We start from the raw sequence: 24,662 nt of genomic DNA, 5'->3' as shown, positions 1-24,662 counted from the left end.
GAGGGCTGGGTACTTTTGGGCTGCTCCCGGGCGGCTGTGAGGCACTGCAGCTTGTGAAGGCGGCGTTTTTCCTCTCCCGAAGGAAGTTTCTGCCTCTTCTACCTCAGTTAAGATTGTCCGTTGTTGCAGGAGTTCCTCTTATCCAGTTTTCAGTTCTGTCTCAGGGGTAATTTTTCCACGAGTAGTTGTAAATTGGCTGTGTCCGTGGGAGGAGGTGAGTTCAGAGTCTGCCTACGCCGCCATCTTGACTTCCCTCAGAAAATAAACTCTTATATGAGCTTACCGCTGCTTTCCTCCCATATCTACATGTCAAGGAATTCAAAATTACTGTGAGTTCCTGGTATGATTTAAAGTGAAACATAATATCAGTTTCTAAAACGTAGTTATTGCACCACATTCCACTTTGCTATAATTAAAAGTAAAGGATTTTATTTATTAATTATTCTAATCTAAATTCAGCACTAAACCAGAAAAACACTTTCTGTTCTTTCCACAGAAAAAATCATAAAGCAGCTCACTTTTGCATCTCTCAAATTCCGTTTTCTGGTAATGATTCAAGACTGTGTCTCAGCCTTATTTTAATTATTTAGAGACCTTGTACAAAGTCCAATGCTAACTTTACAGAATCACTGAAGACAAGTGCATTCAGAGAGTAAACCTTTAAACAGATTTCATTGTCAACGGCTAGAAGTGTCTCTGGTATATACTTTTCTCTATGATGTTACTAAAAAAATAATACCTCCCAATTCCAAAGGACTAGAGATACTGCTTCCACTGCTCTGTTGCAGTAGTGAGGTGGGTGGGACCCATTGATGAGAAGCTGGTGTGAGTTCACACAGACTTAGCCTAAATTAATGAAAGGAAACTTTTTTCTCCCTTTAAACTTATCTCCATAAAGCTATTGTGCCTCTTCTTGAGGATCACCTGTTCATGCTCAATGGCCTTTGAGGAGCTCCTGGATCGAGTTGGTGGCCTCGGGAAATTCCAGATCCTTCAGATGGTTTTAGGTCTTCCTTCTGGCATGATACTAGTCTGTCATTTGTTATTGGAGAACTTCACTGCAGCCATTCCTAGTCATCGTTGCTGGGTCCACATCCTTGACAATGACACTGTCTTTAATAATGACACTGGGATCCTCAGCCCTGATGTCCTCCTGAGAATCTCCATCCCACTCGACTCAAACTTGAAGCCAGAGAAATGTCGTCGCTTCCTCCACCCTGAGTGGCAGCTTCTTCATCTGAATGGGACCTTCCCCAACATGACTGACCTAGTCACGGAGCCCTGTGTGGATGGCTGGGTGTATGACCGAAGCTCCTTTCCCTCCACCATTGTGACTGAGGTAAGAGGTCCCATTTACCTCTTGTGAGTACATGGTCTGGGTGTTTAGAATAACGTAAATAAACATGGTTCAAGTCTGCAGTTACTGTGTAGATACTATAGTTAGCTTTCTTTCATTCTCAGCAAATAGTGATTGCTTATCTTTTTAACTGCCAAGCACTTACGCTGAATTTAAGGTCAGTGAAATCAACAAATTAGACATGAATTCTACTATCACAGAGCTTGAAATTAAGTGTGAAAACTGATTAGACAAGTAGGTACTTGATATAACGTGTGAAAAATTATTCTTGGTCACTTGCGCATGGCCTAGCTGCAAATTGGAAATATCTGTATTAATTTTTAAAAATCTCCATGCCCCGACTACTTGTGAGAGAGGCAAATCAGAGTGTGTTTCAGTCTAGGTGTGAAATTCAGGCATTAGTATTTTTTAGAAAATCTCCTCAATGTTTTCAATGTGTGGCAAAAATTGGGAACCACTAAGGTATGGAGTGCTGAGTGAATATAAAGATTGGCCCTAATATAACCTAGGAGAGTTAATTGAGGATTTCAAGAGAATGCCAGGCTTAAGCTGAGACTTGAATGATACAGATCAGTAAATGTAGTAAAAGCAGGCTGGAGAGTCTGTCCACTGAGGTGTGTTAGACTGAGTGAACACTGAGGGATTATAAGCTGCTGTGAACTCCTCTGTGCTGGTTTCCTTCTCTTCCAGTGGGACCTAGTATGTGACTACCAGTCACAGAAATCAGTGGTTCAGTTCCTATTCATGGCTGGAATGCTGGTGGGAAGCCTCATATGTGGCCCTCTCTCAGACAGGTGAGTGTCCCCAGGTCACTGTTGCCCTTACTCTGTGATGTTTTCATCTGCTTATGATTAATTCTTTCATAAAGAAGTCTTTACTGAGTTCCAGTATGCAATTTACACTGTTGTGGGTTGCCTTGGTTCCCAGGGAGCTAGAGATGGAAATGTAGAGTTAGAGTCAGTGTGATGAATGCCATTTTGTTGCCACATAGCTCTCTGTACAGAACACAGAAATGACAGCTCCATAAGACTTGGGGGCCTTTCAGAACAGAGTTTAGAGGAAAGGCACCATTATACAAAATACTTTATTTAGAAAGAGAAGAAGGAGTTACCTACGGGAAGGGAGAGGAAGGTGCTGCAAGACAGTGTGTTCAGCTTATTTGAAGACACAGATATGGAGAACAACTTTGTAGGCCTTCCCCAGGGCTTCTGTGTTAAGTCCCTCTTGGACTAAGTGAGCTAAATGCTTGTGGGTTCCCAGATTGGTGGTCAGGTCATGATTGCCCCATTTTAATGAGTAGACATTTCTATAAAACCTGGATGCATAGTGAGGTGGCACTGAAGTTGTACTAAGAAATAATTGTGGTTATAATCTGGATGGTAGATCTTGTGAAAAAAAAAAGGTTGTTAGAGGTAATTTTTGCAATCATATAAGGTAATTAATCTAAAGACCTCAAGTGTCATGATTTGTGGTATGAGAAGTTTGGGGTATGCGGTGCCTAGCAGTTTTCATCCTGAAGTAGGCAGAAAACTATGACAGTCACACACTCAGGTCTCCCATAAAGGAAAAGGAAAACTTAAAGTATCCTCTATCATCAATAAGCTTAACATCATTGAATATTTCAGCTGAAAATTGTGAACTCTGAGTGTATCACCCTAAATGTAATTCATAAAAGATTTCAGAGTCACATTATTCGTATCAACCAGTCTTCTGACCAAGCCCTTTACGATGATTCACAATAAAATGCTAATTGATCAGTTTACATGGGCATAGGAGAGGAGATGTGTGTGTGTGTGTGTGTGTGTGTGTGTGTGTGTGTGGAAGAGGGTTATGACAGGAGATGAAAGTGGAAAATTGGGTGAAGAATAGGGAGACTTATAGCTAAGCTAAAGATTTTCAACTAAACATAGGTAAAAAGCTTCTGTACATTGGCTTTGGCAGCAAAAGTACAGCCGATGAAAGCAGAAATAGACAAGTGGGATTACATCAAATTAAAAAACTTGTTTACAGCAAAGGAAACAATCTACACAACTAACAGGAAACTACCACAATGGGAGAAAATAGTTGCAAACCATATATCTGATAAATGGTTAATATTCAAAATATTAGGGAAGTACTACCCAATTAAAAAAAACACAAATAACCTGATTTAATAAATGGGCAAAGAAACTCAATAGATATTTCTCCAAAGATGACATAGAAATAGCCAAGAGACATATGAAAAGGTGCTTAACATCACTAATCATCAGGGAAATGCCAATCAAATCACAATGAGATTTAACCTCACACTGGTTTGGATGGCTATTATATCCAAAAAAATAGTGGATACAGACCAATGTCTGGGAGGATTTTCCCCATGTTTTCTTTTAGGAGTTTTATGATTTCAGGTCTAATGTTTAAATCTTTAATCCATTTTGAGTTAATTTTTGTGAGTGGTGTAAGATAGGGGTCAAATTTCATTCTTCTGTATGTGATTATCCAGTTTTTCCAACACCATTACTAAAGAGACTATCCTGTCCCCATTTAGTATTATTGACTCCGTTATCAAAAATTAGTTGACCATAATTCTCTTCAGCCTAGGGAGTGGGTCCACCTCTGTGGGGCAGGGCATGTGCAAAGAGCATGTGGAGAGTATAGGGTGTTGGTGGAGGTGTGGGGCCCCTGCCTTGGGGCGACTGGGTCTGCTTCAGAGGGTTGGAGCATGCACACAGGGAAGGACTGTGTTGACTGTGTGTGTGGCCCTATGGGCAGCAGGGCTTGTCAGCTGCAGAAGACTTGTGCTTCTCAAACAGCCACACACCCTATTAGCCCCACCTTCCAAAGCCTAAAACAATTGGGTGTTCCTATGCCTGGGGCCAGCCCCATCCAGCTGCAATCCTCATAGAGCTAACAAGAGCCTTATAGGCCGGAAGCCTATAGCAATTGTAAGCCCCTGAGCCTAGCAACCAGCCACACTGGGGGCCTATTCACTTAACAGAAAAACTGCAACAGGAATGTGCTATTAGACCATGCAGCCAACTGAGCTAAAACCATAAAACTCTAAAAAAAACATAGAAGTAAATCTTCATGACCCTGTATTTTTCAGTGGATTCTTAGACATCAAAAGCTCAAACAACATAAGAAAAACAGGTAAATTGGACTTCATCAAAATTAAAACATTTGTGCATCAAAGAACATTATCAAGAAAGTGGAAAGACAACTTACAAATGGGTGAAAATATTTGCAAATCATATATCTGGTAATGTTTCATATCCAGAATATATAAAGAACTCCTAAAACTCAACAAAAAAATGATAAACCAATTAAAAATTTGGCAAGGGACTTGAATAGATATTTCTACAAAGAAGATATACAAATGGCCAATAAGCACATGAAAAGATCCTCAACGTCATCAGTTATTAGGGAAATGCAAATCAAAACAATAGGAGAAACCACACCTACTAGGATGGCTATAATAAAAGAAATCAGAAATAACAAGTGTTGGTGAGCACGTGGAGAAATTGAAACCCTTGTACATTAATGGTGGGAATGTAAAGTGGTACTAAAAACTAAGACTAAAAAACTAAACATAGAATTGCCATATGAACCAGCAATTCCATTCCTAGGTACATACTCTAAAAAATTGAAAATAGGGACTTAATTGTACATCAAGGTTTGTTGTAGCATTATTTACAATAGCCGAAGGTGAAACAATCCAAGCATTCATCAACAGATTAATGGATTAACAAAATATATATATAGATATGTATATTTTGTTAATCCATTAATACATAGACACACACACACACACACACACACACACACGATGGAATATTCTTCATCCAGAAAAAAGAATAAAGTTCTGGTACATGGTACACCATGGATTAATCTTGAAAAAATTATGCTAAATGAAATAATCCAGACACAAAGGGACAAATGTTGTATGCATTCCCTTATATGAAATATCTAGAATAGGCAAATTAATGGAGACAGAAAGTAGATTAGAGATTATCAGAAGGATAAGAGGGAAGAGAGGAATGGGGAGTTATTGCTTAATAGTGATAGAGTTTATGTTTGGAGGGGATGAAAATGTTTTGGAAATAGATAATGGTGATGGTTGCATAACACGAATGTAATTCACTACTGAATTGTACATCTAAAAAGGATAAAAATGGCAAATATTTTATTATACAGTCATGTGTCAGATAACAATGTTTCAGTTGAGGACAGACCGCATATATGATGGCGGTCCCATAAGTTTAGTACCTTATACCTGAGATGTATAGTAGAATATCCCATCTAGGTTTGTGTAAGTGTACTCTATGATGTTCACACAATGACAAAATCACCTAATGACACATTTCTCAGAACATATCCCCAGTGTTAAGCGACGCATGACTGTATATATTTTACCACAATAAAAATATTCAAAAATCTCTTCAACAATCATTGTGAATTGTCTATCTAATTCTGTCACTTTTGCTTCATGTGTTTTGAAGATTTATTGAGTTCATATACATTTGACATTTTCAGCATTATTATTTCTGGAAGTATATTTGGCTACAAATTTACTTTATTTGATATTAATATAAAGACTCCAGGCTTCTTATTATTTCTATTCAAGTTGTATACTTTTTCTGTCAATTTACTTTCAACTTATATTTTAAGTACTATTGTGGACAGCATATAATTAAGTCTTCTTTTTTTTAACTCTTTCTGGTAATCTCTATCATTTGATAGTGTTTAACCATTAGCAATTACTTTGCTGTGATTGTTATGGTTTTGTTTCAGTTTATTATTTTCTTTTTGTTTTCCACATTATTTACTTGATGATGACGATGATGATTATGATTTTCAGGCATTGTTTTTGTTCCTAACACTTCCTGCCATTTTGGGGAATTATTTGAATGTTTTTAGAATTCTATTTCAAATATCGCAGAGCAATCCCCAGTCCCAGAATTTGTCTATTTGTTTTCATTACTGGGTATATAGATTAGCACATCCTGTTTAGTCCAAGTTGTCTCCAGGAAGGCCTTCTTTTCTTGGCATCCAATGAAACACAGAATTCCCTCTTTCTTATTTGTCCTTCATCTTCTTTCCCTTTCATTCTCCATCTTACATAATTCTTTCCTCTGAGAACTTTCTATAATTTCCTCTCTCTGGGTTGTGGCACTCGTATATTCTGTTGCAGATAAAGCACATTGCTTGGGGCTTATAAATCCTCTTTGTTGTCAAAGAGGGCCTCTTATACAACCCTTAAGCAACTTTGATGATTGTTCCACTGATGTTTCTTTTGCATCAGTTCAGCCTTTGCCTGTACTGTCCTAGAGACCCAAGAACACATTTAGCTTTCTTGTGTTCTACACGCTATACAGACTCTCTATTATGCTAAATACATATGTTAGTGCAATGCATGCTTAAGATCTATTACAATTTCCAACAATGTAGTCTCTTTTATATGGTATCTCTTGGTGTGAGAGACCTCCTGCTGATTGGATGACGAAGCTTTGATATTGTTAGTCTGTATTACAAGCAGTGAGCATTACATTTGAGGAAATTTCTGTTGTTGATTTAGCTCTTGAGTTTTCAAGCTTTCAGGTCCAAAGAATCACTTGTTAAAACATTCTCTACATTTCAGAATATGCTTTCATTTTCTTAAGTTTTTACAACAAATTGTTATTGCTCCTGTAATCTAACCTGACTCTCCGTTTCTTAGATTTGGGCGAAAGTTGATTCTCAGATACAGTTTGCTCCTGCTCGCCGTCTCTGGGACCTGCACAGCCTTTGCTCCCACCTTCATCATTTACTGCTTACTACGCTTCTTGTCAGGTTGTTCTTCCACGGCCATCATCACAAATAACAGTATACTTAGTAAGTCAATAATTTTAATCTTCTCCACATTCCAAGTCTTGAATTTGACCTTGAAATTTCACCTTTATCTGACATTAATATCCCAATTGGATTGTCTTTCAGTTGTAGAGTGGACAAGGTCTCAGTCTAAAGCCATGGTAATAACACTGCTGAGCTGGGCCTTTAGTATGGGGCAGATAACCCTAGGAGGACTGGCTTTTGTCTTTCGAGAGTGGCGCACCCTGCAGCTGGTGGTGTCTGTACCATTCTTTGTCTTCTTTCTCTCCTCAAGGTATGAGCTTTGTCTCTCATGTTGTCTCACTGGGATGAAAATGAATATTGATTCAGGACATATTGATTTTCTTATTCCCTGGGTCCTTTCTTATTGTCTGGACCTAAAACCCATATCTCTCATCTGTTCACTCTCATCTGGAGTGGTCATTCTCGTACTTTCCTAGTATTTGTATAATAGAACATGAGTTTCTATTCCTAACCCAACAAGTAGGGGATATTAGATGGAAAGCAAAAAGCCTCTGTAGTCGATAATCACGTGACAAATAAGTAAGAGAGAGTTGGCTGCACTTGCGAGCTCTTCTTTCATCAGGTGGCTGGCAGAGTCTGCTCGGTGGCTGATTATCACCCTCAAACCAGATGAGGGCTTAAAGGAACTTAGAAAAGCTGCACACAGAAATGGAGTGAAGAATGCTGAAGAAACCGTGAACATGGAGGTGAGCAAGAAAGGGAAGGCAGTTACTGGGTTGGAGGGAAGACTGACATCTGCCTTCTCCTTATTGAGATAGACAAACCGCATCTCTAACAAGGGCGGCTAGCTGAGAATGCAAGCTCAGTTCCCTGTCTCTCATGAGGATCTCAGATAGGAGAAGCTCTGAGTGCTGTGCAACTACTTCTTCCTTTAGTTCACTTCCTGATCTGAATCTATAACCTATGCACTCTCGTGGGTGCCCTGCATCCCCCTATGTCCTCATTTTCAAAATAACATTGGTGCTGAATGATTTTCTGGAGTCTCGCTTAACTCCCTACATCTTCCTTCATATTACTTCACATGATCTGAGAGAAGTGATATTCTAGAAAAAAAGGGAACACATCTTTTTTTCTATACTACAAAAAAAGGGAACACATCTCCAGTGTCCTATTGGGTGCCAGTGCTCACCACAATGCCTGGCACTATGCTGGCAAATGATACATGTTTGTTGTTGTTGTTGAAGGTTTTGAGATCCACCATGCAGGAGGAGCTGGAGGCAGCAAAGACCAAAACTACTATGTTTGACCTGTTCCGCACACCCAACCTGTGTAAAAGGACCTGTATCCTGCTCTTTTTGAGGTTGGCTTCACACAGTGCATGACAACATTAAAGGAGTGGAGATATGAATATATTTATTTCAAAGGTTATAACAATGTTGTACGGAGGAGATGCTGATTTGGAGATAAAAGATGAGGAAAACGCACCAAATAATTGCTGTGTTTGGAGATCATCAAAGGGTTAGAAAAAGACTCACATGGAACTGATTATACAATGACAAGTTAATTATGTCATATCACTCTATCAGTCTCTTCACTGGAGATTGATGTTGAGAACTTTCCTCTCAGTATACATTTTGGCATTTAATTTTCATTTTTTCTTTCAGTTTTAATTGAAGCAAATCTTGGAAACAGTAAGGTGAAGAGCTTGTGAATATATACAGCTCAATGAATATTTCAACATGTAAAATGTAACCAACATCTTGATCAAGATAGAAAATTCCTAATTCCCCAGAAGGTCCCCTCGTGTATCCCCTATGACAACAGCCAGCACCACCACCACTGCCCCACTCTCATTCCCTCCTCACTGCCCACTCCCTGGCCAAATAAAATTTAACAGCTGTTCTGATCACCATCACCAAAGAGGAGTGTTGCCTGATCTTGACCTTCACATAATGTAAATGATAAAATTGTTCTGTGACAGGCCCCTTTTCCTCAAGTTTATCCATACAAGATTCATCCATTTTGTTCTATGTAGCAGTAGGTTGTTTTCTCCCACTGTTTTAGTACTCCATTAGATGAATACACTACAATTTCTTCACGTACTTTGATGTTAGTGGAAGTGTGTTTGTTTCCAACTTGGGGTGTTCGCACAAGGGCTTCTGTAGAAAATCTTGTCCATTATCTCTTGGGGGATATAAGTACTTACATTTATAGGGACAGGAGGGGAAATTTTGAAGACTTACAAAAAAAAAAAAAAAAAAAAAAAAAAAGGATGCAGGACAATATATACCCATTGCCAAGCGTAAGAAAGCAACTATCGAATAGTACAGTTTGGTTTCCCTCTTCCTAGGCATACCCTAGGAGACTGTTCTTCATTTAACTGCATTGTGCTTTTTACCTTTCCCCTATTCACTAGGTCACAGACTCAGGTTTCTGAATCCTAGACAATCAGGGTGGAAAGAAAAAGAAGAGATAAGGTTCAAGAAAGGACTTTCTGCCTGGAGATTGCTGTGGTCTATGGTGGTTTCTTCTGCTGTAATGTTGAAATCTAGCTCTCTCTGGGTGGTGTAGATTATTGAAGTGGACTCATTTCCTTTAGATGCTTTCTGGGTAAATTGTAAATCCCCAGTGGGAACCTTTGATTCCATTTCCTATGGTATAGTTGGTGCGTGTTTGTCTGCCTGAATTCTTACATTTTCTCTTAGCCCTAGGAAGTCAGATATGAACCTTAAGTTCCCTCGAGTTGAGTCAGATCCCAGGATGCTGTGCTTCCAAATCAAGGGGACACAAGTAGTCTCTTTGAAGCCTCAATCACTACTTGAGCAGAAGGAAAGTTCTCAAAGTGTTGGGGTTGGGGGAAAAGAGGGAAGACTCCCAGCATACTGACAACCTACAGAAAAGAAATTCTTTCCCTAATTTCCAAGTTTTAATCCTTCTATACTCAACTTCTATACCCCATCCAGTTTGGTGATTGGGTCAGGTTATGTTTCCCTGTCACTGGTAACTCCTAGGGACTCAGACTAAAGAACGACAGGAGGAGTATCATTTTCATATATTGTCATGCAATTATTTATGGTAACTTTAAATTATCACCTTAAAATGAAGTATTATACAAATCAGAGTGGGCCTTTATTCTGTAACATTGATCATTGATTGCCTGGGTCAATATGATCATCAGCTGCAGCATGTAGGCTCTAAATCTTATGGGATGTGTCTTTCCTCTTTTGTTCACTACAGATTTACCAACATCATAACATTTTATGGCATCTTTATCAATCTTCAGCACTTTGGGAGCAATATTTTCCTGTTCCAGGTAGTCTTTGGAGTTCTGTCTGCCTTAGCCCGATGTGTTGCACTTTTAGCACAGAAGCATATGGGCCGTCGAATAACCCAGATGCTTTTCATGTTCCTGGAGGGACTTTGCATTTTGGTCAACATTTTTGTGCCCCAAGGTGAGAGAAGATTGGATTTTTGGGGAAAGAAAGTATCTTTTCCCCATCTTTTAGGGATTGTATTTGTCACCATTGTCTGAAGCAAAGAATGGTCCCAATTAAGGGCTAAGTATTCTCCAAAACCAATCTGGGAGTTTATGATACAGTCTGCTAATAAGTTGTTGGGAAAAGAGCCAAAGGTCAGCTTGGGGCAGCTCAGACATATATTTATCTTCTTCATATCCTGGAAGTATCTGGAAACTGGTGCCATTTCTTCCTGACAGTTTCTCTCAGGCAGCAATTGATCACTTGCTTTTTGGCTATTCACATTTTTAATAACAAGCATGGAGGAACAAGGCCTTCCAATTATATCCCATGTGAGGACACAATATGGTCACTCCCTCTGTCTGGGCTCTTCCTTACTAGCTTTGATAACTAGTCTATTTCCCAATCTCTACCTATCCACATGTGAGTGAGGTGTTAAGTCACCATGACTGCAGCCTTTGCATATGGGAGTCTTCTTGACTTGCAGGAAATGAAAAGAATCCCCCTTTTTCAAGTAGCGAAGGAATGTACAGTGGGAACAAGGAAGTAAACAGATTAAAAGCCTAGTTCATTCCCTGTTAGATTACTTTATAAGTTAATAGAATGATGATATGTATTGATTACGAGAACCTCAGTGGGCATTATGTTTCATCTATCTCTCAATGCAGGAATGTACTTTACAGCATTACAGATAGGTGGACTGCTCCTCAGAATATCATTAATGATGCAGGCTTACTCCCTTACGAAAGAGTCCTTTCCAATATTATAAAGCTATAATTAGCTTTCTTTTTTATGTTGGGCAGAAAACTGACTATCTGAAACTTCTCTTCAGTGGTTCCTTAATTCTGAAATTTTTTTCCAAATAGAAGTTTCCATCCTTGGTTCCTTGTGTCTAACATTCTTCTAGATCTAGCCTCTCTTCAGCCTGTCCACTAGCAGAGTAGTCCTGTCCTTTGATTACTCTATCATGTCATATCCATCCCATGACAATGTTGTATCTACAGTAGGTTGACTGACTCATCCAGGTTTACCTGGGACTTTCCTGGTTTGATCAATGAAAATCCCACATCACTAAAACCCTCTGATTCCCAGGACAACCAGAATGGCTGGTCATTTTCAATTGAGCATTTTGATTGTAAGGTCCTCAAGTTTAGAGCTGAGTCTTAGATTCCATAATTGTCCACATGATGATGCTACCTTCTACAATAAGGATATAACAAGCACTGCACAGAATAGGTAAAAGTAAATTCCTTCCAGACTCACCTTTTATTCTCCCCTGGCAAATCTCAGATACACAGAGAGATTTTCTGCAATTAATCTGATAATTTTATGTGCTTTTTACCACTCAAGTTGCAAATTCTAAATTTCTCAGCTTATCCATAACTCCATGCTCTCTGTCACTGTACAATTTTTACAGTATATTTCAAATGTACAAATAACCTATATGGTCTTTTTTCTGACTACATTTGATGGATGCTGATTCCTTCAGCCCAGATTTATTAGTCTCACTGGTCTTCCTCTCTCCAGAAATGCAGACCATGCGTGTGGCTTTGGCAAGCGTGGGAATTGGCTCTTCTGCTGCCTCTACCTCCAGTAATTATGTCCACACAGCTGAACTCATCCCCACCATCCTCAGGTGTGAGTTTATGGATGCTCTTCCAGGGCCCAAAACAGGACTTTCCCAGCTAATCAACATTTATTGCAGGAATAATACAATAAGACCTCTATATTATAAAAGCAATCATTGCAATAGTAATGGTAATGTTATACTAACAACAACTATAGCCAAAGTTTATTGAAAGCCGATTTGATGCCACGCACTGTGCCAAGCAGTACTTCAATGCTCATCTCATTAATCTTTTGGACTACTCATCAGTGTAGTACAATATGTAACATTCGATTTAAAATGATAAGAATGAGTCTTAGTACACTTTGAACCTAACAAATAGAGCTACAAAATCATAGAGCAATGCTCAGAAACAAGCGTTTAACATCAAAGGCCATATATTTAACAATTGTGTTCTACTGTCTTCCATAATCAAGTCAAAATAACATATCACAAATTATGTATGTGGATTTTTACTGGATTATTATGTGTTGTCGTTTACCTCTCAGGGCAAGAGCTTCAGGACTAGATATAGTGGCTAGTAGGATTGGGGCAGCACTGGCTCCTCTCTTGATGATTCTCACGGTATATTTTTCCACTTTGCCATGGATCATCTATGGAGTCTCCCCCATCATTGGTGGTCTTGTTGTCCTTTTTCTACCTGAAACCAGGAATCAGCCTCTGCTTGACATCATCCAGGATGTGGAAAAAGGGTGAGTAAACTTTCTAGCCACCCCCTGGGACGAAGGGGCTGGTTTTAGTGGTGAAGAGATAAATATTAGCTCTATTGTGATGGCGCATACTACCTGCCCTCATGAGAGACACACATTCATGATGGTATTTCATGATTCTCAGATCCATAACAGCCTGGGATATGAAGGGGAAAGAAATGAGATAGTTAACGAAGGAATAATGTTTTGAAGATCACATAGAGTTAAAGACTCTCTTTGAAAAGACAATAAAGGAAATAAATCTTGTTTAGTTGCCTGTGAGAGTTGGGCAATTTTGCTGTCACAAGTAATGGAAAGATTGAGGATAGAGAAAATAAGAAACTAATAAAAGGTGTTTTTAAATGATACAAATGGTATATTAGTTTCCTAGGGCTTCCATAATAAAGTTCCACAAATTGAGTTACTTCAATGACAGAAATTTATTTTCTCACAGTTCTGGAGCCTGGAAGTCTGAGCTCAAGTTGACAGCAGGGTCATGATCCCTCTGGAGGCTCTATGGAAGTATCTGTTCAGGCTTCTCTCCTAGTTTCTGGTAGTTCCTTGGCTTGTGGCAGCAGAACTCCAGTCTTCACATGGCATTCTCCCTGGCATGCCTCTGTGTCCAAATTCCCCCATTTTATAAGCACACCAGTCATATAGGATTCGAGGCCCACTGTACTCCAGTATGACTTCATCTTAACTAATTATATCTGCAACAACCCTATTTCTGAATATAGTAACCTCACATTCTGAGAAACTGAGAGTTAAGATTCAACATATGAATTTTGGGGGAACACAATTCAACCCAAAACAAATAGGCAGTCCCCTTAAGATTTTCAGTTCACCTCTTGACTTTCAAAAGGTGTCATTGACCAGAAGTCTAAAGAGACCAATGAGAGTCGTAACTTTAAAAATTGCTTTGTTGGGTCTGCCCAAGCAGCAAGGCCTTTTCCAGCATGAGTGTCAATCCCTCATGGATTTTACTGGATTATAAAAAGCTGATGATTAGAAGATCAGTTTGTATGTATGCATGGATAAAGACAAACTTATTTTTATCTTTTCTGTTTTTTTAGTGTTTGCTGATTGGTTGTTTCTGTTTTGTTTCTCCAGCAGAAAATTCTCAAGAAAAGTAAATGAAAAAGATTCCTACATAAAAGTGACAAAATTTTAACATGGTCTCATGAGCAGACCAGTGAGGAAAAGAAAACTATGAAAGAAAAAAACCCAGAAGTTTTCCTTTAAATCTATAAACTAGCGAGATAGTACACTGGAAAATTCAATCTCTTTTACAATATGGCTCTAATTTGCAATTAAAATAATTTGTGGGAACACGCAATTCTATGAAAAATCCAATATTTTTGGAAAGTTGTTGAAAAAATTTCAAATTTATCAATAAATATTAGTAGACAAGATGACTCAGAAATCAAGGGTAATCATGGAATTAGGATGTAGCTGGTTGATGTGTGAAGCAGAATATTATGAACTCTATCATAAATCTGCAAAAATCAGAGCAATATAGAATATGTAACCAGAAAGCAAAAGAAATCCAGAAACAGATACCAATATACATGCACTTAATAAATGAGACTATTTGTGGGGGAGGGGGAATGAATTAGAAACTAGTGTCATCTCTGATATAAGCTCATTTAAACCATTTTAGGGTTGTGTTGACAACTTGTGTTTGTCTTGATACTTTATTTTTTACTTATTTTTTATTTTTTATTATTTGTAGAGACTTTATTTTTATTTTTTTAATTTTTTGTTTATTGCAGTAACATTGGTTTATAACATTGCATAAATTTCAGGTGTACATCATTATACTTCTATTTCTGCATAGATTACATCATGTTCACCACCCAAATACTAATTACAACCCATCACCACACACATGTGCCGAATTATCCTTTCTCCCTCCCCCCTCCCCTGTTATTCACAATAGCAAAGACTTGGAAGCGACCTAAGTGCCCATCAAGGGACGAATGGATAAAGAAGATGTAGTATATATACACAATGGGATACTACTCAGCCATAAGAAGTGATGAAATCCAGCCATTTGTGACAACATGGATGGACATTGAGGGTATTATGCAAAGCAAAATAAGTCAGAGGGAGAAGGACTAATACCGTATGATTTCCTTCATTAAGTAGTAGATAATAACAACAAAAAACAAACACATAAAGACAGAGATTGGATTGGTGTCTTGATACTTTTGACATCATATCACTGGCAAATAGAAAGATTATGTGCTCTTTGGTTACATTCATTGAAATGATAACAATAGTGACCTTTCAATGATGGAATTTTAAGTGATTATTACATTTTCTTTGTACTTTTCTCTCGTCATATTTTAAATAATTACCATATGTCATTTAAAATATTGTAAAGGTATTATCAAAATTGAGGGCAAATAACAGGGTAAGCAATTTTCAAAATATATATGCATTTAATAAAGTCACTATAAATTAAAAATTTTATTCCAAATGACATGGTTAATTAATACATGAAAATCTGTTCAAATATAGTAGTAAATTTAACTCAAACCCACTTTGAAATATAAGATGTCATTTTCAAAACAGCAGATTTAAAAGTGCTAATAATTGCCATTGTGAGTGAAGGCACACTGCAGTGGGAATTCATAAAGGTGAAAGCATGCTATAATAAAAAATCAAGCACATTAAAATGGTTAGCATCACATTAAGAATTTTATTCAATTTTTAGTTCAACAAACACTTATTGAGCATGTATAACATGCAAAGGACTTGGCTTGTTCCTGTGGATACAGAGAATTAATGAGACAAAAGCACAAAATCAGAAGTATCAGGTTGTCTACAAATGCAATTTGGATGTCACATTGTACTTTTCTACAAGTCTACATGATTTTAACTTGGGGGTTCAATTCTCTAAGTTGACAAGTTTCCAGAGTTATTTTGTGGGCATATACATCAAAACTTCTCCATCTGAGGTATCAAGATTCCAGCATCTTATACAATGCCAAAATTATGTGCTGGAGAACAAAGAAGGAGTGCAACGGTTTTCACTTTTCTATTCAAAAGATTACTAGGTCTCTGTAAAAGAACATTTTGTCCATGTCTACTTTGCAGTTCTACAACTTTTTGCCTTTTTCAATAGATTTTGTCAATTTTATTGAGATGAACATATGGTTTTTCTTGTCTTAATCTCATTAAGTGGTGAATTACATTGATATATTTTTAAAATATTAAGCTAACCTTGCACTAGGATAAGCCTACTGCATACTTGGTCAGTATGCAGTAACCTTTTTAAAAATATATATATATTGCGGGGCCGGACTGCTGGCATAGTGATTAAGTTCACGCATTCCACTTTGGTTGCCTGGGGTTCACTGGTTCGGATCCTGGGTGCGGACCTACTCACTGCTCATCAAGCCATGCTGAGGCGACATCCCATACAGAAGAGCTACAACTCTACAACTACGATACGCAACTATGTACTGGGAATTTGGGGAGAAAAAAGGAAAAAGAGGAAGATTGGCAACAGACCTTAGCGCAGGCACAATCTTCCTCAAAAAAAAAAAAAAAGATAAAATACCTACTTAAATATATATATATATATAGCTGAGTTGATTTGCTAAAATTTTAGTGAGAAGTTTTGCATCTATGTTAATGAGAGTTATTGGTCTGTAGTTTACTTTTCTTCTATCTTCATTCGTTCTTGGTATCAGAATAATGCTGGCCACATAAAATGTTTGAAAACATTCTCTCCTCTTCTATTCCTGAAGGAGTTTGTGTACAATTGGAATTATGTCTTCCTTAAATATTTGGTAAAAGTTTCCAGCAAAGATACCAATTTCTTTGTGAGAGGATGTTTAACTGTAAACTTATTTTACAATGTAGATATAGGACTATTCAGTTTATCTATTTCTTCTTGAGTGATGTTTATCCTCACATGGATCCTATTTTCCTATTTCTTTGCTTGCATGGTAATTTTTGATTGGAAGCCAAGCATTGTGATTCTTACCTTGTTGGGTGCTGGATATTTTTGTATGCCTAAAAATATTATTGAGCTTATGGGATATGCTTAAGTAACTTGGAAATACTGATCTCTTTGGGTCTCGCTTTTAAGCATCTTTAGGTGACACATGAGCAGCATTTAGGCTAGGGTTAATTTTCTTCCCTACTGACTCAAATTCTGAGAATTCTGCCCAAAACCCCATATGAATTCTGAGGTTTTCTACTCTGGATGATGGGGATAGGCACTATTCCCACCCTGGTGTGAAATTCAGGGAGTTTTACCTCTAATCATCTAGGATGGGTCTTTCTCCATTCTGATGTATTTTTTCACATGTATAAATACTTGCGAGAGACCCTCTGCTGAATGCTCCGTGGAGTCTCTCTGCAGATGCCAGACTCAAAATAATTTCTAGGAAAGCCAATTGAATAAGATAGTTAAAAAAAAAAAAACTTAGATGTATGTAGATGAATTTATGACATAGGTGAAATTAGAAATAGTGAGGAAAGTATAGTTCTAGAAAAAATTATTTAAGTGTTTTAGGAAATATTATAGCTTTATATCACATTGAATAAATTCTGATTAATTTAAGAGCAAAAATTTTAAAGAAAAGCAAGTCATAAAAATCCTATGAGAAAATACAGATAAACATCAAATCTTCAGAATGTGAAAGATTTCATATCATATATATATTCAAAATATATTAAGAGGATGGACCTTACATTCAGTGTTCTTACAAAAAAACTACAAAAGAACACAAGGAAATTTTTGGAGGTGAACAATATGGTTAGTACCTTGATTGTAGTGATGGTATCATAGGTGTATGCATATGTAGAAATTCATCAAGATATATACACTAATGTGTGCAATTTTTTGGTATATCAATTATACCTCAATAAAGGTAAAAAAGAGCATACATAAGAACTTGAAGAAATTGTCATCCTAAATGGTGAAAGGCTAATTTCTTTACCATAAGTTCAGGAACAATATAATGCTATCTTCTCACAATGTACATTCAACATTGTGTTGAAAATTCTAGTGAGGGTAATTAGACAAGAAAATTAATAAAAAACATCCATATTGGAAAAGAAAAAGCAAAACTATCTTTATTTGCAGATGACATATATAGAAAATCCCAAGGAATCATCTAAATATCTGCTAGAAGTAATAAATGACTTTACCAACATTGCAGATAAAACTGTATTGCAAAAATCAATTGTATTTCTTTACATTCACAATAAACAATCAAAAAATAAATCTAAGAAAACAAATCAATTTACAGTAGTATCACAGAAATAAAATACATAGAAAAATTAATAAAAGGAATGAAAGAATTTTCCACTGTAAACTACAAAAGTGTTGTAAGGAAATAAAGAAGATCTAAATAAATGAAAAGATACCTCATATTCTTGTATCAGGAGGCTTAATATTGTTAATATAACAATACTCCCCAAATTTATCTACCGATTCAACACAATTTCTATCCAAATGTCAGTTGGCTTTTTTTTTTTGCAGAAATTGATAAGCTGTCATTAATAGTCACATGGAAAGTCAAGGACCCAGAATGTCAAAACAATATTGAAAAAGAAGAATGAACTTAGAGGACTCATATTTTTCAATTTCAAAGCTTACTGAAAAGCTATAGTATAGTGTGATTCCAGATAACGATAGATATAGAGAAAAAGTAATAAAGTTGAGAGTACAAAAATAAACCCTAAATTTTTGATCAATTGATTTAACAAAGGGAACAAGAAAAAAGTCAATGGGAGAAAGGAAGTCTTTAAGACATGGTGCTTGGGCAAATAGATATACACATACAAAAATATTAATTTGAATCTCTACCTTACACCATAAAAAAATAACTCAAAGTTAATGTTAGACCTAAATATAAGAGCTAAAAGTAAATTCTCAGAAGAAAACATGAGTAAATATTTATTATTTGGAGTTAGACAATGATTTCTTAACTATGACATGAAGAACAAATGATAAAAGAGAAGATTGAGGAAAGATTGACATCAGCAAGATGGCAGAATAGGAGGTCCCAGCTCCTCTCCCCGACAGAAACACCAATTTTACAACTGACCATGGATGAAAATTTCTTTATGAGATATCTGGAATCCAGGTGAGATGTTACAGCACCCTGGTGGAGGACTGAAATGAGAAAAGACCCATTTAAAAGAGTAAATAGAAAAGTTCCACTTTCCCTGTGTCACCCCATTCCCAACCTGGCATAGCACAGCACTGAAAGAGATCCCCTTGGCTCACAAGTGCTCCCTCAGGGGAGAGAGAAAGCCTGTCTGCAGATTCTGGAGAGGCTCATCTGTGGACTCCACCAGCCAGCCCACTGTAAGATTGTCCCTGCTAATTGGCCTACCCAGAATCTCTGGCCAAGCTGACTGGTGTAGGCCTTTCCATGCTGAAGCCAGTCTATGAAGACTGGAAAGGGTCACTGCTTCTTCAAATGTGCAGACACAAATGCTAGGCTATAAGGGTCATGAAGAATCAGGGAAATATACAACTAAAGAAACAAAATAAAGCTCCAGTAACTGACCCTAAAGAAATGGAGATCTATGGAACTGCCTAACAAAGAATTCAAAATAATCATCTTAAAGAAGCTCAAGGAGTTCTTTAAGTTGAAATGAAAAGATGCTAAGCAGCAACATTAAAGTATAAATCTCACTGATAAAGGTAAAGGAAAATATATAGACAAACAGAACGTAATGTAATACTGTAATGGTGGTGCATAAATCATCTTTTAGCCTGGCATAAAAGAAAAATACAAAAGTATTAATAATAAATATGACCATAAAAATTTGTTATATAAACACACAATATAAAAAGATGTAAATTCTGATGTAAATAACATATAGTGTGTAAGTAAAATCATAGAGTTTTTGTATGCAACTGAAGTTAGTTGTTATCAACTTAAAATAGACTATTATAACTATAAGAAGTTTATGCAAGTCCCATGGTAACTACAAAAACAACTGACAGTAGATACAAAAAGATAACGAGAAAATAAAGTATATTACCACACACAAATAAAATCAAGTCACAAAGAAATACAGCAAGAGATAAAGAAAGGAACAAAGGACTACAAATCAACCAGAAAACAAAAATGTCAATTGCTAAGTACTAATATATCAATGGTTACTTTAAATGTAAATGGATTAAACTCACTAATAAAAATATATAGAGTGGTTGAGTGAAAAAAAAAAAAAGACCCAACTGTTATCTACAAGAGACTCATCTTTTTATAATATATGTTTTTTATTTATTTTTTTATTGCAGTAACATTGGTTTATAACATTATATAAACTCCAGGTGTACATCACTATATTTTGATTTCTGTGTAGATTACATCATGTTCACCACCCAAAGACTAATTACAATCCATTACCATACACATATGCCTAATCACCCCTGTCACCCTTGTCCCCCTACTCCCACCCCTGTGCTAACCACCAATACAATCTCTGTCTCTATGTGATTGTTTGTTGTTGTTTTTATCTTTTACCTATGAGTGAGATCATATGGTATTTGACTTTCTCCCTCTGACTTATTTTGCTTAGCATAATACCCTCAAGGTCCATCCATTACAAGAGACCCATTTTAGATTTAAGTATACATATAAGCTGAAAGTGAAGGGATGGAAAACCATATTCCATGCAAACTGTAATTAAAGGAGAGGAGGAGTGACTATTCTTATGTAAGACAGAATAGACTTTAAGTCAAAAACTGTCACAAGGGAAAAAGAAAGTCATTACATAATGAAAAAAGAGTCAATCTCCCAGGAAGATATAATAATTATCAATATATATATAAAACACTCAATATCAGAGTACCAAAATATATAAAGCAAATGACAGATCTAAATAGAAATAGAGCGACATCAGCAACATGGCAGAGTGAGCTGTTCCTTTTACTCTCCCCCTTTGAACTACAACTAAATAGACATTCATTGACCAATGGAGGAAGCCCACACTCCACAACAGGATGCCTGAGAGACCCATGCAGCTATACATCTGAAGATGGATTGACTGGCCTTCCAGGAAGTAGTGGAGATAGGTGAGCACTCTCTGCTCTTCCCTGGAAGCCCTGTGGACATGCATAAATATTTTCCAGCCTGGCGTGAGTGCCCATAACACCACTGCATCCTAAAAGTGGCAACACACCCCGGAGTGACTGTATGCAGAGGTGGATGCAGCCTTTAGCCTGCTTATGATCACTTTCCTGATGGTGGGAGATCCCATCATGCAACTGCAACCCTAAGGACTGGCTCTGTCCCCATGAGGAAGCCCCACCCACCAAGCACAGCAGCTGACATGAGCACAAGAATAGGTGACAGCAGATCTACATGAAGGGGTGAGCACATTTCTGGCATGCACGAGTGCTCATAGTACCCCTGTGCTCCAAAAGTGGGAACATGCCCCAGGGCAATGGTATGAAGTGGCAGCAGCAGCCCTTAGCCTTCTTGTGATCACTTTCTTGGTGGGGGGGAGGCCACCATACTGCTGTGGCCCCAAGGACTGGCCCTGGCTCAGTCCGTGTGAGGAAGGCCTGCCCACCAAGCACAATGGTGGGCAGGACCACAAGAAGAGGTGGCAGCAGTTCTACACTCCAGGGCATTGCACTCCTGGCCCACGCAAGTGCCCATAGTACCTCTGTGCCCCAAAAGTGGGAACACCCCCCAGGGTTACTGTAGGAAGAGGCAGCAGCAGCCCTCAGCCCACTAGTGATCACTTTCTTGGCAGTGGAAGAGCCCACCATACTGCTGTGGCCCCAAGGAGTGGCCCTGACTCTATCCCCATGAGGAGGCTCTGCCCACCAAGCATAGTAGCTAGCAAGATGACAAGAAGAGGCCACGACAGATCTACACACTGAAGTGGGTGCATTCCTGGCCCACACAAGTGCCCTAGAACTGCTGCACCCCTAAAGTGGGAAGGCACCTTGGGGGGACCAAATGAGGAGGCAGTGGCAGCCCTTAGCCCACTCATGGTCACTTTCCCAGTGATGGGAGAGCCCACCATGCTGCTGAAGCCCCAAGGAGAAGCCCAAGCTCGGACCTGCAAGGAAGTCACACCAACCAAGCACAGTCTACACACTCACCAGAATGCTCTCCAGGCTGGCAAAAGTGCCCATAGTACCCTCATAACTTCCAGCAGACAGAGTGGGATCAGAAACGCAGCTTCTGCTCCCCCCCAGTGGTAGCAAGGGGAATCTGCCAACTAATACTACCACAAATGTGCCAACAGAAGATTAGTTCATCAAACACCATGGGGAACTACAGCAACAATTCAGACAACAAAGAAAATAAGAATTCTCCAGAAACCAACCCTGAAGGCCCAGAAATTTACAATCTAAATGACAGAGAATTCAAAATAGCTGCTATAAAGAAACTCAATGAGTTAAAAGAAAAACCAGAAAGACAGTTCAATGAGATCAGAAATACAATTAATGAGAAAGAATACTTCACCAAAGAGATTGAAACTATTTTTTAAAATCCCAGAAATCCTGGATATGGAGAATACAATTAATTAAATAAAAATAATCTAAATCCTTAAAAAATAGAGCTGATATTATAGAGGAAAGAATTAATGAGTTAGAGGATAGAAATATAGAAATGCTACAGGTGGAGGAGGAGAGAGAAATAAGATTTTAAAAAAATCAAGGAGGGAAGAGTGACTTTAGCATCATGGTGGAGTGAACTCTCCCCTTAGACTCTCCCCCCTAAGATACAATGAAAAGCATATTCATATACCAACAGAGGACATTCACACAACACAAAAGACGCCTGAGAAACCCACACAGCCATACATCTGTTGGTGGAGGCAGAGCCTCAGAAGAAGTGGAAGGAGGTAAGGAGATCTCCTCTCTTTCCCCAACAGCTGCAACACTGGGCTCTGGACCACACAGCTCTCAGAGGAGAGAGGGGAGGAGTGACCAAAGGCAAGAACACACTTGCTCTCCAAGTTCCCTCACAGCCTGTGGGAAAGGCCCACACAGAGATGACTAAGCTACTGTGGGGGTTTCTTCATCAAGCCAGCACCTCAGGAGAGCAGATAGTGAGGGCAGAGTGAGAACATCCCTGGGATCATGCAGATGAAAGAAAGGGCCTCTCCCCCCATCCAGCACTCCAGCTAAGCCAGTCTTCCAGAGAGCCTGTGCAAAGGATGGAAAGCCAGCAGCTGGGAGCGAGCAAGCCAGGGTCACAGGGGGATCAGAATACACAGCTCTTAACCCCCACCCAGTAGTGGCAAGTGGAAGCTGCAACCAGATACCATCACTATGCAGAGGCACAAATCTATGCCATTATACAGTATGAAAAAATATGTTAAATCTCCAGACCAGAAGGAAAATGACAAGCACTGAGAAATCAATGCTGAAGGCACAGAAGTTTATAATCTAATGCATCTAAAGGAACTGGAAAAAGATGAACAAACAAAGCCCAAAATCAGTAGAAGAAGAGAAATAATAAAAATCAGAGCAGAAATAAATGAAATAGAGACTAAAAAAACAATAGAAAAAATTAATAAAACCAAGAGCTGGTTCTTTGAAAAGATCAACAAAATTGACAAACCTTTAGCTAAGACTCACCAAGAAAAAAAGAGAGAAGGCACAAATAAGTAAAATCAGAAATGAAGGAGGAGAGGTTACAACAGACACCTCCGAAATACAAAAGATTATAAGAGAATACTATGAAAAGCTATATGCCAACCAATTCGGCAATCTGGAAGAAATGGATAAATTCTTAGAATCATACAACCTTCCAAAACTGGATCAAGAAGAAGTAGAGAATTTGAATAGACCAATCACCAGTAAGGAGATCGAAACAGTAATCACAAACCTTCCCAAAAATAAGAGTCCAGGACCAGATGGTTTCCCTGGTGAATTCTACCAAACATTCAAAGAAGACTTAATACCTATCCTTCTCAAACTCTTCCAAAAAATTGAGGGGGGGGGGGAAGCTCCCAAACTCATTCTACAAAGCCAACATTACCTTGATACCAAAACCAGACAAGGACAACACAAAAAAAGAAAATTACAGGCCAATATCACTGATGAACATCGATGCAAAAATCCTCAACAAAATACTAGCAAATCGCATACAACAATATGTTAAAAAGATTATACACCATGATCAAGTGGGATTTGTTCCAGGTATGCAGGGATGGTTTAACATGCACCAATCAATCAACGTAATACACCACATTAATAAAATGAAGAATAAAAATCACATGATCATCTCAATAGATGCAGAGAAAGCATTTGACAAGATACAGCATCCATTTATGATAAAAACTCTGAATAAAATGGGGATAGAAGGAAAGCACCTCAACATAATAAAGACCATATATGAGAAACCCACAGCTAATATCATCCTCAATGGTGAAAAACTGAAAGCTATCCCTCTAAGAACAGGAACCAGACAAGGATGTCCACTGTCACCACTCCTATTTAACATAGTATTGGAAGTCCTAGCCAGAACAATCAGGCAAGAGAAACAAATAAAAGCGATCCAAATTGGAAAGGAAGAAGTGAAACTGTCACTATTTGCAGATGACATGATTTTGTATATAGAAAACCCTAAAGAATCCACCAGAAAACTTTTAGAAGTAATAAACGAATATGGTAAAGTTGCAGGATACAAAATCAACATACAAAAATCAGTTCCATTTCTGTACACTAACAACGAAGTAGCAGAAAGAGAAAT

At 38.0% G+C, this 24,662-nt stretch overlaps 1 protein-coding gene across 2 annotated transcripts; it reads left to right on the top strand.

The window, feature by feature from the left end:
* The first annotated feature begins 931 nt into the window (after positions 1–931).
* LOC101405702 (solute carrier family 22 member 10) lies at positions 932–14,131 on the top strand. Of its 2 annotated transcripts, XM_004437508.3 has the most exons (10): positions 932–1,339; positions 2,048–2,151; positions 7,053–7,207; positions 7,310–7,478; positions 7,791–7,914; positions 8,413–8,528; positions 10,406–10,620; positions 12,172–12,280; positions 12,760–12,963; positions 14,071–14,131. In XM_004437508.3, the coding sequence occupies exons 1-10, from the start codon at positions 938–940 to the stop codon at positions 14,129–14,131; spliced, it is 1,659 nt and encodes a 552-aa protein (XP_004437565.1). In that variant the 5' UTR covers positions 932–937. The 2 variants fall into 2 exon arrangements, with proteins under 2 accessions (XP_004437565.1, XP_087279353.1); XM_087423227.1 differs by lacking the exons at positions 7,053–7,207; positions 7,310–7,478 and having other exon boundaries at positions 938–1,339.
* The last annotated feature ends 10,531 nt before the right edge of the window (positions 14,132–24,662 follow it).

The sequence above is a fragment of the Ceratotherium simum genome, chromosome 34, assembly GCF_057802395.1.
Source record: "Ceratotherium simum simum isolate JZ-2026a chromosome 34, ASM5780239v1, whole genome shotgun sequence".
NCBI lineage: Eukaryota > Metazoa > Chordata > Mammalia > Perissodactyla > Rhinocerotidae > Ceratotherium > Ceratotherium simum.
The sequence above is the reverse complement of the archived record's forward strand: the minus strand, read 5'-3'. Positions and strand labels throughout refer to the sequence as shown.

Excerpts from the sequence above, each read along its gene's own strand:
- LOC101405702 (XM_004437508.3), top strand. The coding sequence starts at position 938 with ATGGCCTTTGAGGAGCTCCTGGATCGAGTTGGTGGCCTCGGGAAATTC. Across the intron at positions 7,208-7,309 it reads CACAAATAACAGTATACTTA|TTGTAGAGTGGACAAGGTCT; the intron begins GTAAGTCAATAA and ends ATTGTCTTTCAG. Across the intron at positions 7,915-8,412 it reads AAGAAACCGTGAACATGGAG|GTTTTGAGATCCACCATGCA; the intron begins GTGAGCAAGAAA and ends TTGTTGTTGAAG.